Source organism: Phasianus colchicus, chromosome 10 (assembly GCF_987193195.1).
Source record: "Phasianus colchicus chromosome 10, bPhaCol1.hap1.1, whole genome shotgun sequence".
Classification (NCBI taxonomy): Eukaryota; Metazoa; Chordata; class Aves; order Galliformes; family Phasianidae; genus Phasianus; species Phasianus colchicus.
Window position 1 is genome coordinate 16,544,023 of NC_143445.1, and position 17,657 is coordinate 16,561,679.

Here is a 17,657-nt window from a genome sequence, read left to right on the forward strand (position 1 = left end):
ATATGCATACATAGTAGAAGAACTATACTTCTACTACAGAGAGATACAATCCCCCACATCCCTTGGAAAAATAACTCTCAATGTTATTAGGAGGCTTTCTTTTCCCCAAATGCTCTCTCTACTCTTTCTCTCAGGAGAGCTCTCATGAAACATCTCTAAGGACTAAGTCGGGCTTCCAGAAATCAGATGTCCAAACACCTAACTGCTCACACAACTGCTGTTCTAAACCTGGCCATACTCCCACAAAATGAAAATGACTATCTGTTCAGAGGCAGCTCAGTTTAACTGAAACCCCCTACACATCTTCAGGAACATCAGCCATCTCCCTACACCGTACGTGACAAGAGACACCTGGCACATATCAAACCACAGAGAATCCAACTCCACAATCCCTTTCCTCTTATCCTGCAAGGAATGCAAATCAATGCTCTCTCTGTGAGCTAGTGTTTATAGAGAGACACTGAAGGTCAGCCAAGCATGCAGGCTGGAGAATCTCATGTTAACTGTCATTACATTAATCTTAAAATGGCAGTACTATAATCTTCAAGTTTCACAATGGATATGCAGAGTAGTATGTGACATTCCTTTGCTTCTTTCACTAACATCTCACAGGAGAAAATTCCACTGAGCACCTTCTATCTGTACACTTACTACAATGCTAACTTCTCATAGAACTGCAGGGGTTGGAAGGGACCTCAAAGATTGAGTCAGTAATTCCTCTTTTTTTCTTTAATGCCTGAAACTTTTGAGTAAGGATTCTTTCATCAATTAAAAAAATAGGCTGCTGATACACTTGTGTTTCTTACTCCAAAGAATAACTTCAAGAAACAAACAGGACAAAAGTGGGAAAAATTAAATAACTGAAAATTTAAATGTGTATCTACTGAATGGAGACGAGAGCACCACCAGACAAAACAATTTCTTTCATCTTCAACGAGCTCTCTGGCAGAGTCCTTTCTATTATGCATTTCTCTAACTAAGAACTGTGATTGCAAATACAATGTGATAAAGCACAGATGATTCCACCAGAAGCATACTAGTCAGAGCAACATGTGAAGCTATTTTTCACTTTTTCATTTCATTGGAAAAATCAGAGTGCTTTAAAATGGAAAAACAAGTACCTCGATATGTGGTGTTTCTCCCAGCTGTAGGTTATTAAAAATGGTTGCATAGTCCCCACTTAAATTCATTAATTCCTCGTGACTTCCTCGTTCAGTAATGCAACCTTCTTTCATGAAGATCACTTCATCACAGTCAACAAGATACTGCAGAGAACAACAGCAAGAACAAGTCTTTATCACTGTGTATAATAAAGAATTAGATCATGCTCTGTGCATGCACAGAAAACTAGTTTAGAAAGCTAAACTACACATTCTATAGAGACAGAGTTTTGCTGTAACAAGTTGGGGCATAGCAATCTCCAGTATAAAGGTAACTGACTAGACAGCATTACAGGGGAGTCCAAGAAAGCAAGCATGAGAGATGTAGTTAGTACCTGAAGCTGATGAGTGATGAAAAGGACAGTCTTTGACTTCAAGTGCTTCCTTATTGCACTGTTAAAAATGTGATTTCCAACATGAGCATCTAAGGCACTAAGGGGATCATCAAGGATGTAGATGTCCCTATCACTGTACAGGGCTCGAGCCAGACTGATTCTCTGACGCTGTCCTCCACTCAGATTAGCTCCTCGTTCACCGATCTGTACAGACACAAGCTTGTTATTTTATTTCTATGGCACTGTGATGCAGATATTCAGAACTCAAGAGATGACCAGAATGAAGCAGACCACAATATTCTGTCTTTATATAAACCACATACACATATACACTATAGTATTACACATACATTCTATAGTTTAGGTATCTACACCTTTCTGAAATGCATTACACAGTCTAACTCAATGTTAACGTGCTTGAAGTGATGCAGCACTTTTTTGCTTAGCTATATTAAATCAAGTTCAAATAGGTCCTGTTTAGGCAGCAAAATTTACAACACAGTGAAAAACTCCCATAATGGTAACTTCTCAGCCAAAAACATGGCACTACTCTCAATAGCTTTGGTGCTCAAGGTGTATCCAGCAGTGTGGCTTATATGCATACCATTATTATGGTGTTCCCCCTCACTCCATTTCACCAAAATAAAATTCTACTTTTTTTTTTTTTTCCAACTACTAAGTAGTTTATTATAAGCAAAGTTTATACCTCTGTCAGGTCCCCATTTGGAAGGATGGCTAGGTCAGGTCTTAGACAGCAACCATTCAACACAGTATTATATCTAAAGAACATGGATTAGATAAGTAATAAGAACACTTTTCTTTTCCCCGAAGTATCTAACTAGCACAGCATTATTTCACTTTCTACACTAATAGCAGAAATTCCACCAGCCTTAAGCAAATGATCTGCCTTGGATTCTCAAGAGAAAACTTTGGATAATAATTTGTTATCAACTTCTCATGTCCTGGAAAGGTAAGGAGGCAATTTATTTTCAAGGATTGCTAGCATAGGTCCCAGGGGTGGCCTCCACTAGAAGAAGGTCACGTAATGTGCCCAAACATAGCAAATGGGAGTTATTGTACTTAGAGGGCAAGGCCAGGACAGCAAGAGCAAGTGTCATTTCAGTGCCACTCCACAGCAGCTGCTACAAGCAGAGGTCAGATGGTACTTAAGCATGAGGTACAGCCCTCACTGCAGATGAGCAGTGACAGCCATCAGCCACAGCGACCACACACAAGAGATTCAGGTTCTAAAATGAATCTTAAAGGAGTCCGAAAGACAGATCTCTAAAAGCAGAGGTTTTAACTGCAGCACACTCTGTATTAAGTTTTCCTTTACTTGGGCCAAGAATTCCTAAGCTTTCATGAATATCAGCAAACATTTCTGACAAACCTTTCTTCATCGTACTCTTTGCCAAAAAGGATGTTGTCCCGAAGCGTGGCATTGAGAATCCAGGCCTGCTGGGCCACATATGCAAACGTTCCACTTACTGCAATGCTACCCTCCAAAAGGGTCATCTGGAATTCAAAACCATGAAATTATTGCAGGCCATATCTATAGACAGTCTCCTACACAGTGTAAATAAGCAAAATGGGAGATAAGAAAGAAGAGCAGAAGTCAAAAGAGAGCATCTCACCTGTCCTAAAATTGCTGAAATAAGTGAAGTTTTTCCACTCCCCACACTGCCACAAATTCCAACAAGTTTTCCCTAGAGAGAAAAACAACATATGTATGGTAGTCATTATGCTCGTTATTTACATTCTCCATCCTTTTCAGGACTACCCTTTTATCTCAGAGATTAAAGTCAGACAGTAATGACAACTGAAAAAGGACAAAATAGAAATGCAAGTGAGTCAATGTTTTAATTCTCCAAAAATAAACATTGAATACTATTCCACTGTGGACTAAAACCAGAGAAACTCCACAGGTGAAAAGGAATGTATCTTAAGATCAGTTTCCTTCTGATTGAGCCTGATAGATGCCCAAGCCCAGAGAATACTGCGCTCAGCCAAAAGTTCCAATGCCTGCCTGAACACCAAAAATACACCAAGATGCTCCTGAAAGCCTGGTTTCCAAAGTCCTTTCACTGTCTTCAGTGAGTGACAGATCAGATTAAAAAAATAAATAAATCTGTATCTTAGTCAGAAAATAAAAAAGGACATGACTGCAGTGAAAAGAAAAAAAAATCACAGATATATGAAGGGTTTCATACAACTGATTAACTGATTTACAACACCTGGTCAGTGTGATAAGAAAAAACAAAGAGGGGAGGACTGAACAAAAAGCAGATTTTAGGAAATACACATCCTCAGACTATAGGATACAATTTGCTAAGAACCACAGACCAAGAAAAAGCTGGAATCCAGTCACTTTGAAGCACTTATCTGCAATAAAATGGGTGGGCTGATATCCACATCAAACAAGCAATAAATTCAGAAAAACTATTTTTCTTCCTTCCATTAAAAAAAAAGTTAAAGTGGACAAAAAGGGTACATAGCTGCTTTTATATTTGTAAAAGATAGCATGTATTATTTGGAAGATTTTCTTTGAGTTTGTACATGCTTTTACCTGTCTTGGAATGAGAAGTCCAATTGTTTCTTGAAAATCTTTCTTTGTCCTTCTACTGCATAAAAATTCTCAGTCAATTAATTGCACATTCTTCAATTAAAATCCACCATTATGTTCTATTAGAACACTTAATCAACTAAAATGTTTACTCAGAATATAGCTGAAATCCTATGAAATTGTCAGATGGCTGCAGGAATTAACCATCCACCAATACCTCACCTACACTTCTCTGCTGATTCTCTAAGCTCAGTAGCTCAGATATGGTAGTGAAAGCTACAGGTAGCAAAACCACAATATGAAGACTATATATCCTGCAGTGTTTCATAGGCTGTTTGCAAAGATCTAGTTTGCTAAAATGGTACAGCTGTTTATATCTAGATCAGACACTGCATCCTAGATACTACAGTTGCCATGGATTTAAAAGGAGTGCACAAAAGCAATATGCTTCATTTCATATTCTTTATTCCATAGGACAGCTAAATATGAAGCCTTTTGAAAGCTCACATATTCTCCTTTCTTCTCTTACCTTTTCTATCTCCAAGTCAATGTTGTACAGAGTCCTCTGAAGCCGAAGGTTAACCAAGTGGATGATTCTGTTCTCCTCTTCGGGGCTAGGATGGTCGTCACTGTCCACTAGAAGATGGCCCTTCTGTTCTGCCAGCACAGCTTGCTGTCCCTCATTCTGCAGCTTCATTTTCTCTTTCTTGCCCTTGGTTACTTTCTTGTCTTTTTTCACTTTGGGGGTCAACTTTGGTGAGCTCTGGACGCTGGCGTGGGAGAAGTCCCAAGCCAAGGTAGCATTTTTCACCTCTATCGCGGTGTGAGGATTGGCTGGTTTTTTCTTTATCATATGAACCTCTTCCATTAGAAATAAACTCTGATAGGAGTTGTGAGAGAGGTGTAAAGATGAGACACCTGATCAAGACTGGGAGACAAGCCTATGGCACACTCACGCAGCAAAACACATCAGGCTATATAGTGGGAGAAAGCTGAAGAGCAAAAGGTAGCTCATTAGTGTAAACTAACTCCAGGCGTGCTAAGTGGCTGGGGCATTCCTGGATGTGGTGGAAGTGCTGAGATACACTAGGACTTTCAGAGAATTGCAATGATCTGGGTGCTTTATGAGAAGTCCAATTCTACTCAGATTGCTTACAACTGCAGCTTTGTAATTTCCAGATACAAAACACAAATAGAATGCATAGGTTGAAGAGGAGACGTCACCATGACAGAAAGTGACTGACTTGTCCTGAACACCAGCTCATGACAGAAGGAGATGGAATTACTTTTATCTTTGGCCTTTATCCTTCACCTCTTCTGCTGGGAGAATGTAATCACTCACAAATTTAGCTGATCTATGCTGGAATGCTTGACAGTAATTAAGTCCACTGCATCATGTCTTCCACCACATCCATCAGTACTTACAATCAACACAGATGAAAAAGATTTTTTTTACACAGTTTAGTTAAAAATGAAAATCATTTTCTCTTATATGACTTCTATTCTGAACTAAGAAGCCCTAGTGATTAGATTTCTCAACTGTCACCACTTCTTTACTTTTGAAATTGCTCTGCCCAAATCATATGTTCATAAGAAAGCCCGTACCATTTACAGAGCCCAAACATCACTTACATTTTCAACGTGCTATTAGAGTATCCCTACCTTGTGTTACACTCCTTATACAAGTTAAGCTTCCTCTCTTCTCCTCTTCCCCCAAAAATTCCCTTCAGTATAACTGTACTCAGGAAAATTGATTTGGGATAAATCAATTAGAAGATTAAACAAAAATGCTCAGAAGTAACGGGATCTCTCAGCCATTCTGTGGATTCCACTCTTTCATGACTATAATTTTCACATCTAAATTTGTTCCATGAATCCATTACACAGAATCTATATATCATCTTTTAATATTTTTGGAAGCCTGTATGGAAATTTCTGCAATGTGCAATATTACTGTGCACCAATCTCTACAAGAAGGCATAATAAAGACTTGTCCTCTGAGCTCATACTGAACTACATGCTGTATTCACAGGTGTTGAAGGACGAGATCGGATTGTTTCTGTTCTCTGGGTTTAATTTTCTGCCATAGATTTTTTTTAGTCAGGTCACAATTACATTTATTCATATAATGGAACTGTTTTTTCAGTCACAATTTGCTCTGGAAATACAAAATCTTTGTTTTTCATGACTACAAATAAAACTCTAATCACTTGTGCGGTGTGCTGATGTACCACACGACATTTCCAAAAAGTTTTCACTGTAGACAAGTTGCACTGCCTTTTCATGTAGATGGTCTTAAAAGAGACTGCAAGAATTATTATCCTGTGAACTACCTATCTCCATATCCCATCTTCAATGGTGACCAACATCAAAATCCTGAAATCATTAAATAAGTCTATTTTGCTTCCCACAACAGTACTATCTTTAGATTCTATTACTCCCTGACTGGGTTTCTATCCCTTCTGCAGAATAATAATAACCTGAAGTGCTAAGTATACAGAAAAAAACTCCTCATATAGCAAACCAGCATTGTCTTCAAAAAGTTCTCTTAGCATCTACTGTACACATACAACACTCCACACTTACAGTTAAAACTGCAAAGCTAAAGGCCTGCTTACCTTAAATCTGTCAACAGAAACAGATGCCTCAGATAGAGACTTCACTGAGAAGGGTGTTACTTTCAGAGCAAAAGTCATCGAATTAAAGACAGTGACCACTGTGAATGCCTAAAAACAAAACAAGTAAGAATCACATTTGGATGTAATACACTCAACAAACAATTGCAACCCTCTAAAGGTTGAACTGCCATAGCAGAAAGTTAAAGCCATAGGAATCACCCACAGACCAAGAATAACCCTTTAAAGATTCAACATGCTCTGGACTGGTAGAAAACAGAGCTTTGTAACAAATCAAGACATCAATGTTTGTAGGTCCACAGAACAAAGCAGATGACAAATTCTGCATTAGCCTATTACTTGTGAAGAGCAATGTTCAAATTCTGTCTTAAGTCACAAGGGAGGACAGATCTGTGCTGGCTGCATACAAGCACACTGTGAAATGGAAACATCCAGTCATCCCAAGGTTGTATCCGAATAGTGGAAAGGAGTGTTGATTCACACCCATCTTAACACCAGCCCTGAGGAAGGTCAGGGCTGAAACAGCATGGAACATTTTCTCTGCAAAATACAAGACTACATCTGCTGCTGCTGCATTCATCAGATGTTCACTTCTGTCAGCCTGGCCCCAGTCTGGCCACATCGGCACAGAGCAAAGAACAGGCTGAAGAGAAATGGTTTAACAGAAAAGTTACTGTAGCAATACAATAAGGAATTCAACACTGCAATTAACTAACCACTTACCTGAGCTGCTGTAAGATCATAGCCAAGTATCATATGGACAGAAAAGGTCACTACACTGGCTATGACTACAACTATGGGAGCCACTCCCACAGTGATGCTCTGGAAGTAGCCCGCACGCTCCAAGATTTTACGTTCTTCCTCACGAATTTCTAGAAATATAAATAAGGGAACTAAGTTTGGAGTATTTTTCAGAGGAGTACATACACAACACACACTATCACAGTATTATTTAAAAATGGAGATGCCAGTAAATTTATTAAATAATTACAAATCAGAACAAAATTTTAAAATTTAGGATAACAGCACAATTACAAATATAATTAAGAAAGTGAAACTTCAGAAGCAGGACTGTTTGTCCAACCCACCAGGCATATGATGGATGGAAATGTTATTACAATGGAAGTGTTAATACAAGTGTATATCATCACCTATGCATCTATGCTAGGATGATACACCGAGCTACTAAGCAATGGGACATCAGCACAACAGGACGCATATATAAGTTGTGTGAACTCACTTTGAACATTCTGAGAAAATGGTTTGACCCAGGCATACATTTTAATGAACTTTATGTAATTAAGAACTTCGTTCATCTTCTGCACACGTTCATCTGTTGTTGATACACATTTTCTTCTGAAATAAGCAGTGAGGCGTGATACAAACATCTGAAACAAAAAGTAACGTTGTACACTATTAGTAGAACATAGAAAGAACTTATTTTACAGCTGAGCAGAAATGGAAGCAGGAACAACTAAGGAAGAGCACACTCCTCCTAGATGCAGCACTTCTTAACACCTTTCACTGAATCAACAGTGATACAGTCTTGGCTGAAGCACGTAAAGTTCAGTCTCCATACATAAGATGTCCAACCTCTGCCTGAACACTGCAGTTTAATTTAGCTATAAGTATTTACCTGGAAGTCCAATCTATTAGCTTTCCTATTTTCATGGTGTTTTTTTTTCTACCATTTTGAGTTTCCTGTTTCCAAATTTCTGTTTCTCACATTATCTTTAGGAACACCTTCAGTAACATGCAGTGCCAAAAACAGCCTTAACTTAGCACATTTCAACACTTTCTATTCAGAACCATGCATATGTCTGGCCTAGGAAAAAATGAAGCGGGTCTTAACTCATTTCAACTTACCATTGCTGGGTAGAAAAGGATGAAGACAGCAGAGCCCAAGAAGCCTGTCGGGCCCAGAATAATGACATTGTAAACCATTCCTAAGATGGCCACGATAGGGCCCCCAGCCAACAAACTGCCAACTGCTGCAGCTTCAAACATCCTTTGACCGTCATTGGAACACACATTTATGAGCTGAAAAATACACGTGACAGATGATGCAGATTTAAGGCACAGTTCATTCTCAAAGGAATACATTGCCTACCCTTTTCTGCCCAGCTATTTCTCAAACGATACTGCAGCCTACCTCGCCAAGAGACTTCTCCTTGATGTTCTTCAGCTTGAGGATTTTCTTAAACGCCATTGTCAGGACAGCTCCACGCAGTCTAACCCCCGTGCGGTAGTTCAAGGCCCACGTTAGTGCAAGGGACCAAGACCGCACTATTTCCGTCATAAAGATGCCAAAAACTAAAAACAAGCTGTACTGCAGGTTGGACTCACTCTGTTGGGTGTACTCCAAAAGATGTTTCACAACGAACGCCTACAGGAAGAAATGCAAGCTTGCGTGAACACCCCATCATCCCAGAGGACCATGCAACAACTTTATGTTAAGTTAGAAATAAGTAGGCTACTTTGCTTTTAAAAGAGCCATTTGAAACAGAAGGCGTCTTCTTTCGAGAACTAAAAGATGACAACACAAGGAGCACTGTAACAAAGCCCTGCTGAGAGCCGAGTGCTGAGCCAAATTTATCAAGAGAGTTCAATTGGAACCACATTCCTTGCAGCACGCTTCTAATCCCGTGTCTTCTAACTTAACATAAATCTGTCAGTTAGCTGAAAGCAATGCATTGTCATGTAGAAGAGTTTTAAAATATAGTCACTACTTATACATCTGAGCACATTAATAAAAACATTCCTTTACGTGACATTAAGACCTTTTTACTTTATCTTTGGTTTGCTTCAAACGTGCTTATTTGATAAAAAGGAACAATGTACCTACAGTTGTGGAGGGGAAGAGTGAGAAGGACATTTGCAAAACATTCCTGGAAATAAACATCAGCAGTTTAATCGTAAAGAAAAAAACAAGCAGAAAGCACAAGGTACGCAACGCCACAAATCATTGGGGCAGGGAAAATAAAAAAGGAAAAGAAAAATTAACCACTCAATCCCTCCCCGTACCCCTTCCCCCCAAAACATGAACACTTTACCTCAGGAATCACATTGCAAATATGACCTGCAGAAAGAACGCAGCCCCCAGAACCACCAATTCCCACCTCGAGCTCTCTGTGGTCCAATGGCACAATATAACATCATACAACTCACAATCATCAGCAATATTAAATACTATTGACTGAGAAGCAACAGGTTTTTATTTGAAATAAAGTGTCATCTCAAACGGTAACATCTCACAAACACGGTACAACAGGTAGAGAATTGTAAAAATATACAATCTGCACATACAAGATAATTATGAAGGGTTAATATTTAACAGTTTTAGCCTCTAACATAAACTATAATTGAAACTATACACAATTATAAAATACAAGAACAGAACAGTGTGTTTTCATGAAGTCCAAAGGAAGTCAAATTTGCAGGTGCCAACAGGGGAGGCTTCCGAGGCTGCACAAATTCTGAAATCTGCTTTAAAATGTATGCTATTGTAAGGCTTCGTAGGTAACAAAATGAGCTTTCCTAGACAGCTTTTCAACAAGATGCTTTAAGATACTGGTGCTTTTGATATGCTACTACAGAGCAGAATTACCTTTGCCCACAATGGAAATCAACCAAAAAAAATTTTAGACCAAAGAAAATATGTAAGAAGCCTTTTTCATCACAGTCCTTTGAAGTCCTCTTGACTAAACCACGTTTTGTAAATAAGAGTTCTGCATAGTTTTATAGTGTGAAGAGAGATGGAAAAAAACAAAACCCCACTATTTCAGCAAAGGTATTGAAAGCTATAGCCCAGCACCAAATAACAGGAAAAAAATGGAGATCGAACTCATCTGTTCTGAGGAAAATAATTCTGCATGTCAGAACCAAGGAAACATGCTGTAAATAATTTTGCTCTTTCATTTTCACAGGTGTGAATTAAAGCCAGATGTCCATTGGTTTCTAGAATGGCAACTGAGAAAATTTACATATCGATCCCTGAACAAATGTGAGGAGCTCACATTCACAGATCTATTGCACTCCAACTTTCTCCTTACTCGGACTTAGTTTTACATCCACTGTTTGGACGACTACTGCACACAGTTGGTTTGCAGTTACTAAGAAGATTACTGATTTCTTTTTTTCCAGTATTCAATCCAACATATGCAACCGAGTCACTGAGCACTGGGGTGAAAATCCCCCTTTTTCCTCACGAGTTGTAACTCAGCATGGTCGCAGACTGCAAGCCTTTCCTCGCACACCACAGCATTGCTGAAGGTCTCCAAGAGAGGATGTATAAAGATAGCAGATGTTTCCTGGGGTCTCATTCCTCCCAAAACTTTTTAGTGCATTTTTTTTCAGCACTGTTTTATAGAATCAGCATCTCCCATGATGAAATAGAGACCAGACATTAAACCCCATTTTTTTTTTTTTTTCCAGAAGAAAGAAAGAGGAAAGAGCAGATTAAAGAATTTTGAAAAGGGAACGGAAAGAAGTCACACAGAATTAACATTTACATATAAGCACATACTACTTGAATTCAAACTAATTTAATGAAAAGAATCCAGCACAAAGTTATTTACAAAACAAGAAAGCTGTAGTACAAACTTAAAACGATCTAATGGAAAAAAAGGAATTCCTGTGACTATTACTGTAGTAGATGGTACTAGCTGCTTGGCTGTCTAAGCATTCTCATTGAATAAACATTACCTTACCTTCGCTCTTGGCGTTGGCTCTGCCCAGCAGGACTGCCTCATTCTGACGCAGAAAACAGCCATCCTGAAAATTCTAAAGAACAGCTTCTGTCACTGGTCCCACTGCAGCGCGGCATCCCCACCGCAGCCAGCGTGCAACGGGGTGGGCTGCAACTGGAGCCAACTGGGAAATGGGAAACTTACCTCCACCAGCTTACCACTCCCCCCTCCAATAACTGACCAAACTGTCAAGCTGTACTCCACTAAGATGGCAAGTTTCCCCATCTCCCAGACAGGAAGAATAGCTCTGAACAGTTGCAAATGGGTACAATGTTCAGACCTGGAGTTAAACTACGTTCAGTCATAAACAAAACTTCTCTGCTCCCTCATCTCAATGTGAAGTTCTGGTAGCTGATTAAATGGTAGCAAATATTTCTGGGAGATAAAAAAATCTCACCCATACTCATACATTCTGATGGTTATGACAAGGCAGTCTGACACATGCAGCTATCTGACCATTTTACAGATTTAGGTACTGTGTTGGATGAACGAAATAAAATAAAAGCAAGACCCTTGAAGGATCTGGTATCAACTGAAAAAGAAGACAGCGGCCTTTCTGGTTATAACCATCACAATGTTCATTAGCGAAGCCACAGCTGTTGGCTGGCATTTCAAGGTCACAGACACCCCAAGTTTTTGAAGTTTAATATAATTGTTTAACTCCATTTTGCCAGTTTTCACTAATATACGAAGTCAAGTGCTTTTCCTGATCTCCCTTTTCACCTTCTGGTGACTGAAAGGGCATAACAACACAAGAAAGCACTAATGTACCAGAGGAGACAGCACAGGCATATCCATGAGGCATGCCACTAAAAAAAAACAGGGAGGAGGGATGGTAAAGACTCATTTTTCATGCCAAATGTTAGAAGTAAGAGGATATTGCTCCTTATTCAGACAAATGAATAAGGTTGTCTGCAAACAGGCAATGTCCACAGATGATTTTAAGTTATCCAAACTGAACATCAATTGCAGTCATAGCTCCCAGCCTTGTCAAGTTGGTTTGTTTTTTCTTTTCCCTTCCCACTTTCATTCAGCAGTTTGGCTGAGAGAAATTGAGATGACACTACAGAAATTAGGGAACACCCTGCTGCAAGTTTGTTACTAAACATAAAAGCAGCTGCAAAAGCCCTGCAGTGAAACAATGACAGAAGCTCTTCTTGGGGAAAGCTAGTGCTGTGAAAATCTTAATCATGATATATTGTTAATTACCACAGTATGTTTGTACATTTTATAACTAATGTGAGACAAATTATTACCATGAAAACAATACCACAGAAACATTTGTTATTCATTTTACATAAGAGAAAGCAAACATTAAAAAGGGATAAAAAGCAGAAGAACATTTTGATAAGACATTAAAAGCCGGAAAACATTTTAAAAAAGACATTCCACCTAACAGTGCACCCAGGTGTACTTACCCCAGAAATGAACCTTCAGCTTACCAGCACACTGAAACGTGTACTACTAGCAGTAATACTGCTCCTACTCCTCAAGGGAAATGTGTAGAGAATAAATTTAGTCAAAATTTCAACTGCAAATCTGCACAGCACGTGCAACAAACAGGTGACAAAGATGTTGTGAATGCCAAGTCCCATATGTTGTTATCTTCATTACGACCCATATCAACAAACTGCAGCAGTTCCTAGAGGCAATAACATACTCTAACGTGAACTCTACATGAAACCTGTCTGACCAGACCTGCTTAATTATTTTTTAAGTAGTGCTCTAATAAAATTGCTTGGTTCCACTTCTTGAAGACTGTGCTATTAATGCCAATAATCTAAAATTAGTGTTTCATTGCAAGATAAATTTACAGAATTTCAAAACAAAAGGAAAAAGCAACACAACACAAAAGACCTGCACATAAGAATTTTATGCAAAGAGATCGTGTATCAGTTAAGGAATAACTTTAAACTACTCTGAAAAAAAAAGAAAAAACAGGTGCGCATTTCCTCCAAGGTATCTAAAAGTCCCCTCCCTTTTCCAAGAACTTGGCCTCGGTATTCAGCAACTGATCCACCAGCTGTAGGAAACCTATCTTGGATTATCATAATACTCTGGAATTTCACCCCGAAATTTCTAGCTAGTCAAAACATTTAAATGACTCCGCAATGAAACCTTCATATTTTGCACTTGGCCATGAGATGGAGCCCTCCGGGGTTGTTAAAATAAAGGATGGATATTACTTACTGGTCCACTGAAACCCGCGAGCTGCGTGATCATCAGACACACGATGGAAATGATGAGTCTGGTACGGCAGAAAATCCACACAACCCTCCGGAGAGAAGCATCGTCAGGCCCACTTTCTTTCAGTTCTTCCTGCCACAATCTCTCCAGCCTAATAAAAACAGGTGTCTTATGCTACAAATCTTTTGCCATGAAAGAAGGTTCAAGCTCACAGGTACTTTTCTGTGAAAACTCCAAGTGCTTTCTAGCTCAGAGCAGCAATAATTCAATAATAATTTCAAGATATATAAATGCCTCGTATATTCTGTGAGGTAAAGAGAAATCTCTGCATCTTGAGATACCTATATTTAGTACAAACAGTACTAAAGAGAGGGACAAAAAGTAATGCATCAACGCCTTTTTTTTTTTGCTAACACAATTTTTTTCATTGCCTGTAAACTTATAAAAAAAAACGAAAAACAAAAAGAAAACCAGAGAAGATGTTTCTACCTTCTACAGTTGACATCTGAAGACTCGTGCCTTGACAAAGACCATACATCATCCATGAACAACTCCCCTTTCTTGTATGCTCTGCGGGCCAAAGGAGTGAGCCAGGAGAAGGTCATGCAGGAGAAAAGCCCAGCATTATCAACAGGGTGCTGGTGTCTAGAAGAAAAAAAAAAAAAATCAGAAACAAATGAAAAGGCTCTGGGCAACCTGATCTAGTCGTGGATATCCCTGTTCACTGCAGAGGAGTTGGACTAGATGACCTTTAAATGTCCCTTCCAACTCTAAGGATTCTATGATTCTACAAAAAGGAAAAAGAATTGTAAAGCCCTGAGAAAAACAAAACCTTCTCCTATTCAAAGCACTCAGGGTTCCAAATGGTCCATGCAGGTCATTCTGGCTGAACACAATCTAACGTTCTCAGTACCAGTCAGCAGACTATAGCTGCAATCCTACTCTGTACAAGGTCTGAAAAGCAAATGCTGCATCAGTTCTCCTGCAGCCTACAGACTTACTTGGAAGTGGTCCGTATGGGTTTCAGCGCATTCAGGCCATGGTGGTATTTGCCCTTGTGATGCTCTTCATCCAGCATTCTCAGCTGGGAATGCACGGAGGTATCCAGTGGAAGCCCCTCTGCGCGAGCAGCTGCTTCCAAGGCATCCTGGCATTCAATCTGCTCTTACAAGAAAGACAAGAGTCAGAGTTCAAAGCTGTGTTTGAAGTCCACAACTCCTGAATCCAGCAACCGTGCACCTCTTCCTTCTGTAAGTCACTGCAACATCCCCCACTGCTATTGAAATGTTGTAGAAGACAGATTTCAAAGTCACGGAAGGCACATACATCCTAGATCTGCAATAGACTGTTGCATTTGTATAATAAATTAGCACCAGTTCATGTCTGTGTATTCAAAGGATAAATGGAGAGATTAATCTTGAATACTGTCACAGGACCAAAAGTTTCAGGGAAAGAAAATATGATGGAAGAAATTGCAGAATCAGTTATTACATCAGTTCTCTGTAAATTCAAGGAATCAATGACTTCTGCAGTGAGATTAAGACATACATTCTTAATGAACTTGCACCCTCTTAGTACAATTTAGATATTTCATCCTCAGAAAAGTCAGACTACTTTCAGAATCCTATTAAACTCTCCTCAAAAACACCTTACGTTAGATCAAAGAAAAAATACATATTATGCAAAATAGTACATACTTTATCACATGCCCATTTTTTCTCATTCTCTCTGAACTAAAGGGAACAAAAACAGTAATTCTATCTGCTCCCAACCATACTTCTCCATGGCTCAGCAACTTGATTAACAAGCATTTATAACATAAGATTTATCTCAGGAAAGGCTTCCCACAGCCTCAGAAAAATGCAGCCTCTAAAATCTAATCTAACAGGAGAAAGTAAGCAGCAGAGATATGGAGAAGTCAAAACTTTGCAGAGTTCAAACAAATATTTTGAAGTTACATGTGGCAAAAGCAGAAGATAAGCTTGCTATCTTCGCTTGCAAAGAGCTCACTACTGGATCTGATGACTTAACGGACCATTTATTGCAGAGCCATGTCATCTGTTTGCTTTCTGGTTCTTTGAAATTTAGATACTTTGTGGATTCTGGTAGAAATCTTCCTGTCTTGCAAACACAGATACCAGAAAATCGTTACATTCAGGTCGGAAAGGACCTTTAAAGACCAGCTAGTCCAGCCCTCTGAAGGTACCATGTTTACCCTCATCAGTTGCCTTGCCAGGGCAAAGTTATTTTATTCCTTTGAAACTGCCTTGCAGCCTCCTAAAAACACAATACCCCCGAAGCCTTAAATGGCCATCATTAGCAAGCATTTGATTCCTAACCTTGTGTTATATAATTTGTGCTAGAAGTGCTATCTCACTCTGTGTTATATTAACACCTAAGCATATAACAAATTAACACAATTAGCTCCCATTCGCGTGAAGGACGAGAACAGGAAATTGATAATGACAGCATAAATCTGCCCTTTATTTATTTAACCAAGTACTTAAATGCTGCCTAAGCATGGTGTCAGCAGCCTATGGTCCTGATCTCAAAAAACAATCCAAATCTAGAGCTGTGATTACAAAAACAAACAACAGAATGAGAAAACAAAAGAACGTTACAACATCCTGACACACGGAATAATCCAAAATATATAACACTTGAGATTGAAAGGCTTCTCAATTCCTATCAAATTACCACCTCACCTTCTTACCAACTCTACCCTAGTCAGCATTAATATGGGATCTGCCACAGACATCTCCAAGGACTCTGCAGCAGAGGGAAGTTCTGCACCAATACCTGCAGATACTGCAGAGAAATTCACAGCCAGTTTGCCACAGCACCCATTTGCAAAAGCCCCAGGCAGACCTGCCCAAGCATCCTATTTTGCTGACTGTATGCTATGCTGCAGCTATTTGTACCATCACTGTTTTTCACAACACAAGGGCCTGAGTCCAAAACAAGACTCCCAAAATCAAAACCGTACTATTTGTCAGGATAAATGTAATGTTTTTCAGCACTTAGAAGCAAGAACAGCTTTTAATAGGAAAGTACAGTTGCAAGACACTGTGTTTTTTTTTAGTATTCTTAAACACTCACTAAAAAATAATTATGCACTCTGAAGCTGCTCAACAGAACTGTCTCAGCAAAAGCAGGAAAAATAAACTAACAGAAGACCAGGGCACTGCCTCACAAAGGCCTGTAGAATCAGGTATATGAGAGGTCCATAAAGTCATGAATGGCACAAAGAGAGAACTATGGAACAGCCACAGATTGCTCCTACTACAGAAGAGCCAGGACACCTGGAGGAAGTAAAGCTTTTCACACAAGGCATGTGTATAAATGGACTACAGATGGGAGAATTAAACTCACAGAAGTACATCATGGCTCTCTAAATACATGACAACAGAGGGCAACAGAGAACTTTACCCAATACCTTATTAACAGTTTGTGGTCTGCAAATAAAATCCCTGAAAGCAAAGGCAGCTTCTAACAGAAGGAAATGGCTCTGTGCTTGGCATTTGGTGAAGCTGTGCCACACCTGGGGGCAGGCTAATACAATTCAAGATACAGTGAAGATAATCAAATGAGGAACCCAGTTCAACTTATAATCCCTCTGCTGTATGCTGCTGTGAATACACTGGGGCAGCATCGCTACACACCTGCCCCTCTCTGACTGCAGGGAACAAAACCCTACCAGCAGATGTAATCATCATTTCCTTGTACAAGGTCAACTAACTGCTCACAGTGATGGTAAGCACATACAGTGATGCAAGCCAGAGCCAGAAATAGCAGCTTTTATAGACATTTCCTCCTAAGCAGGGAACAAGGGCATTTATTTTGGCAGGGCTGATGAAGCAGGTGAAGAAAAAGGAGGCAGCTGTGCTGCAGATATGAAAAAAACAGCAAGGTCACAGCCTTTCATACAGGCAATCTCACATTTAGCAGAGACTGGCAATTTATTGGTTTGTAAATTGTAGCATCAGATGACAACAGCAAAACCAGACAAGTTTAAAGGCCAAAGAAAG

At 39.4% G+C, this 17,657-nt stretch overlaps 1 protein-coding gene across 5 annotated transcripts in view; it reads right to left on the reverse strand.

Annotated features, from left to right (window-relative positions):
* The window catches only part of ABCC5 (ATP binding cassette subfamily C member 5), a 40,459-nt gene that overhangs the window by 13,127 nt on the left and 9,675 nt on the right, over positions 1-17,657 (reverse strand). For 3 of the 5 annotated variants that reach the window (XM_031603517.2, XM_031603518.2, XM_090147468.1), the window contains exons 3-16: positions 14,631-14,788; positions 14,119-14,274; positions 13,633-13,780; positions 8,847-9,080; positions 8,561-8,734; positions 7,935-8,082; positions 7,418-7,566; positions 6,677-6,784; positions 4,588-4,938; positions 3,130-3,201; positions 2,886-3,010; positions 2,202-2,274; positions 1,496-1,699; positions 1,122-1,265 (exon numbers count right to left, since the gene is read on the reverse strand). In XM_031603517.2, the coding sequence (XP_031459377.1) occupies positions 1,122-1,265; positions 1,496-1,699; positions 2,202-2,274; positions 2,886-3,010; positions 3,130-3,201; positions 4,588-4,938; positions 6,677-6,784; positions 7,418-7,566; positions 7,935-8,082; positions 8,561-8,734; positions 8,847-9,080; positions 13,633-13,780; positions 14,119-14,274; positions 14,631-14,788 (2,244 nt within the window). Of the gene's footprint in view, positions 1-1,121; positions 1,266-1,495; positions 1,700-2,201; positions 2,275-2,885; positions 3,011-3,129; positions 3,202-4,587; positions 4,939-6,676; positions 6,785-7,417; positions 7,567-7,934; positions 8,083-8,560; positions 8,735-8,846; positions 9,081-9,535; positions 9,583-11,403; positions 12,961-13,632; positions 13,781-14,118; positions 14,275-14,630; positions 14,789-17,657 lie in introns of those variants that run through there. The other 2 variants (XM_031603523.2, XM_090147469.1) reach the window with 2 other exon arrangements.